This window comes from Antrostomus carolinensis, unplaced genomic scaffold (genome assembly GCF_000700745.2).
Source record: "Antrostomus carolinensis isolate BGI_N321 unplaced genomic scaffold, ASM70074v2 scaffold28496, whole genome shotgun sequence".
In the NCBI taxonomy this organism is placed as follows: domain Eukaryota; kingdom Metazoa; phylum Chordata; class Aves; order Caprimulgiformes; family Caprimulgidae; genus Antrostomus; species Antrostomus carolinensis.
Window position 1 is genome coordinate 5,488 of NW_010322956.1, and position 1,645 is coordinate 7,132.

A 1,645-nucleotide genomic window follows, 5' to 3' on the forward strand; every position below is an offset into this window, starting at 1 on the left:
AACCGCCCGCCCTCCCCTCCTGCCAGGGCCGCCCTCCCTGTGCCACCAATGCCAGGTGGACAAGGACAGGGACCTGTCCCTAAGGTGTTGACCCATCAGGATGAACAATGGTGGTGGGACCATGCTGGGGCCGAGCAGGACAAGCAGCAGCACTGAGGGACCTTGGGGCAGCAGGGCCAAGCTGCATGGAAAGGTCAAGCACAGCCCCATGGCAGCCCCCCACTCACGGGAGGTAGGCTGAGCCTCCCTGCAGCTTGGAGCCTTCCCAGAAGCAGTCCAGCGGTGTCAGGATCACGCAGGGGAACAGCTTCTCTATCATCTGTGGGAGGAGGAGATGCCAGGGGTGAGCAAGGGTGGATCAGGCCACCCCGTTTCCCAAACCTGTGCCCTCTTGCATGGAGTTGGCAGTACCTTTGCAGCACACGGAGCTGCCAAGCCCCATCCCCACCACAGCCCATCTGCTGCCAGGGTCCTGGAGGACAGACACCCCGTGGGGGGTTCCCTGGGGGCCACACCATGCCCAGCACTCACCCTCTCGATCATGCCATTCTCAATGATGGGGACACCTGACTTGTAGCAGATCTTATTCAAATCCCACGATCTGGAAAGGCAGAAGAAGGAGCTGAGGATGGGCATCATCCCACAGGGGACATGGTAAGGGGTGTGGAGGACACGCAGGACACGGTGAGGGTCCCTGTCCCACCTATCCAGAGCCAGACTCACTTTCCATACAGCGAGACTTGGACCTTGCTGGCGGCCAGGGCCGCCTCGAGGTGGAGCTCCAGGGCCTCCTGCGTCAGGATGTTCTCCCCATCCCGCTTTGGGGTCTGGATCAACATCTGGGATGTGTAGACAGACTCCTCACCCAGCTTCTCCTTGGTGTATCGAAGCTCCTGGCTCACCCGGCTGCCTGCTGCAGAGAGGACCACAGCGTGTCCTGTCAGTGCCAAGGCTGGCAGAGCCCTCATCCCACCAACCTGCCCTGCCCATCAGCATATGCCCAGGGAAGGGGACGGGCAGGAGCAAGGCCCCACAGCATCAGATGGTGCCACCTTAACCCAGGGTGGCCTTCTTGCTGTAGGGTTCCCCAACTGCTGCATCCTCTGGGTGCTCACACCCAGGGGACCTAAGCAGGGAGCACCCCAGCCCACGCCAGACCCGGCAGTCCCGCTCCCACCAACACGGATATTTCCAGCCCCAGAGCGGCTCATTGGCTTTGCTTTCCCTGGAAAAACCCCACAAACAGACAGCTGGCAAAGTGGATGGGACACATCCTGCCCACTCCCACCCATGCACTGCAGTGGGTGCCACAGATGCCCAACACAACCAGACATCGACACAGTGAGTAAACTGGGGACCCCCACCCCGCTCCTGCCCAGCTGCTCCCTGGCACCCCGAGGCGGGCAGCATTTCAGCCAGGGGATGGGTGTAGGAAGAGGTGGGCACCCCCAAATCCCTGCAGGTGCAGTCTGCCCCAGGAGGGACTTGGGGAGAGGGTAGGGACACAGTGCTGGGGAGCTCGTCAGGACCCCTCTCCTCCCGACAATGCTTTGGGATCTGTCCCCAACAGCAGCGGGAGAACTCCGAGCATGGTGGGGCTGAGGTTTCTGGGAGAAGCCACCGACTTTATTTGCAGCCGCCTCAG

At 61.8% G+C, this 1,645-nt stretch overlaps 1 protein-coding gene across 1 annotated transcript in view; it reads right to left on the reverse strand.

Moving 5' to 3' along the window:
• The window catches only part of LOC104526870 (protein patched homolog 1), a gene marked incomplete at its 3' end in the record, with an annotated part of 6,452 nt that extends 5,484 nt beyond the window's left edge, over positions 1–968 (reverse strand). The window contains 3 exon segments of the mRNA XM_029085572.1: positions 228–319; positions 532–601; positions 724–968. Coding sequence (XP_028941405.1) covers positions 228–319; positions 532–601; positions 724–968 — 407 coding nt within the window.
• Positions 969–1,645: the final 677 nt, after the last annotated feature.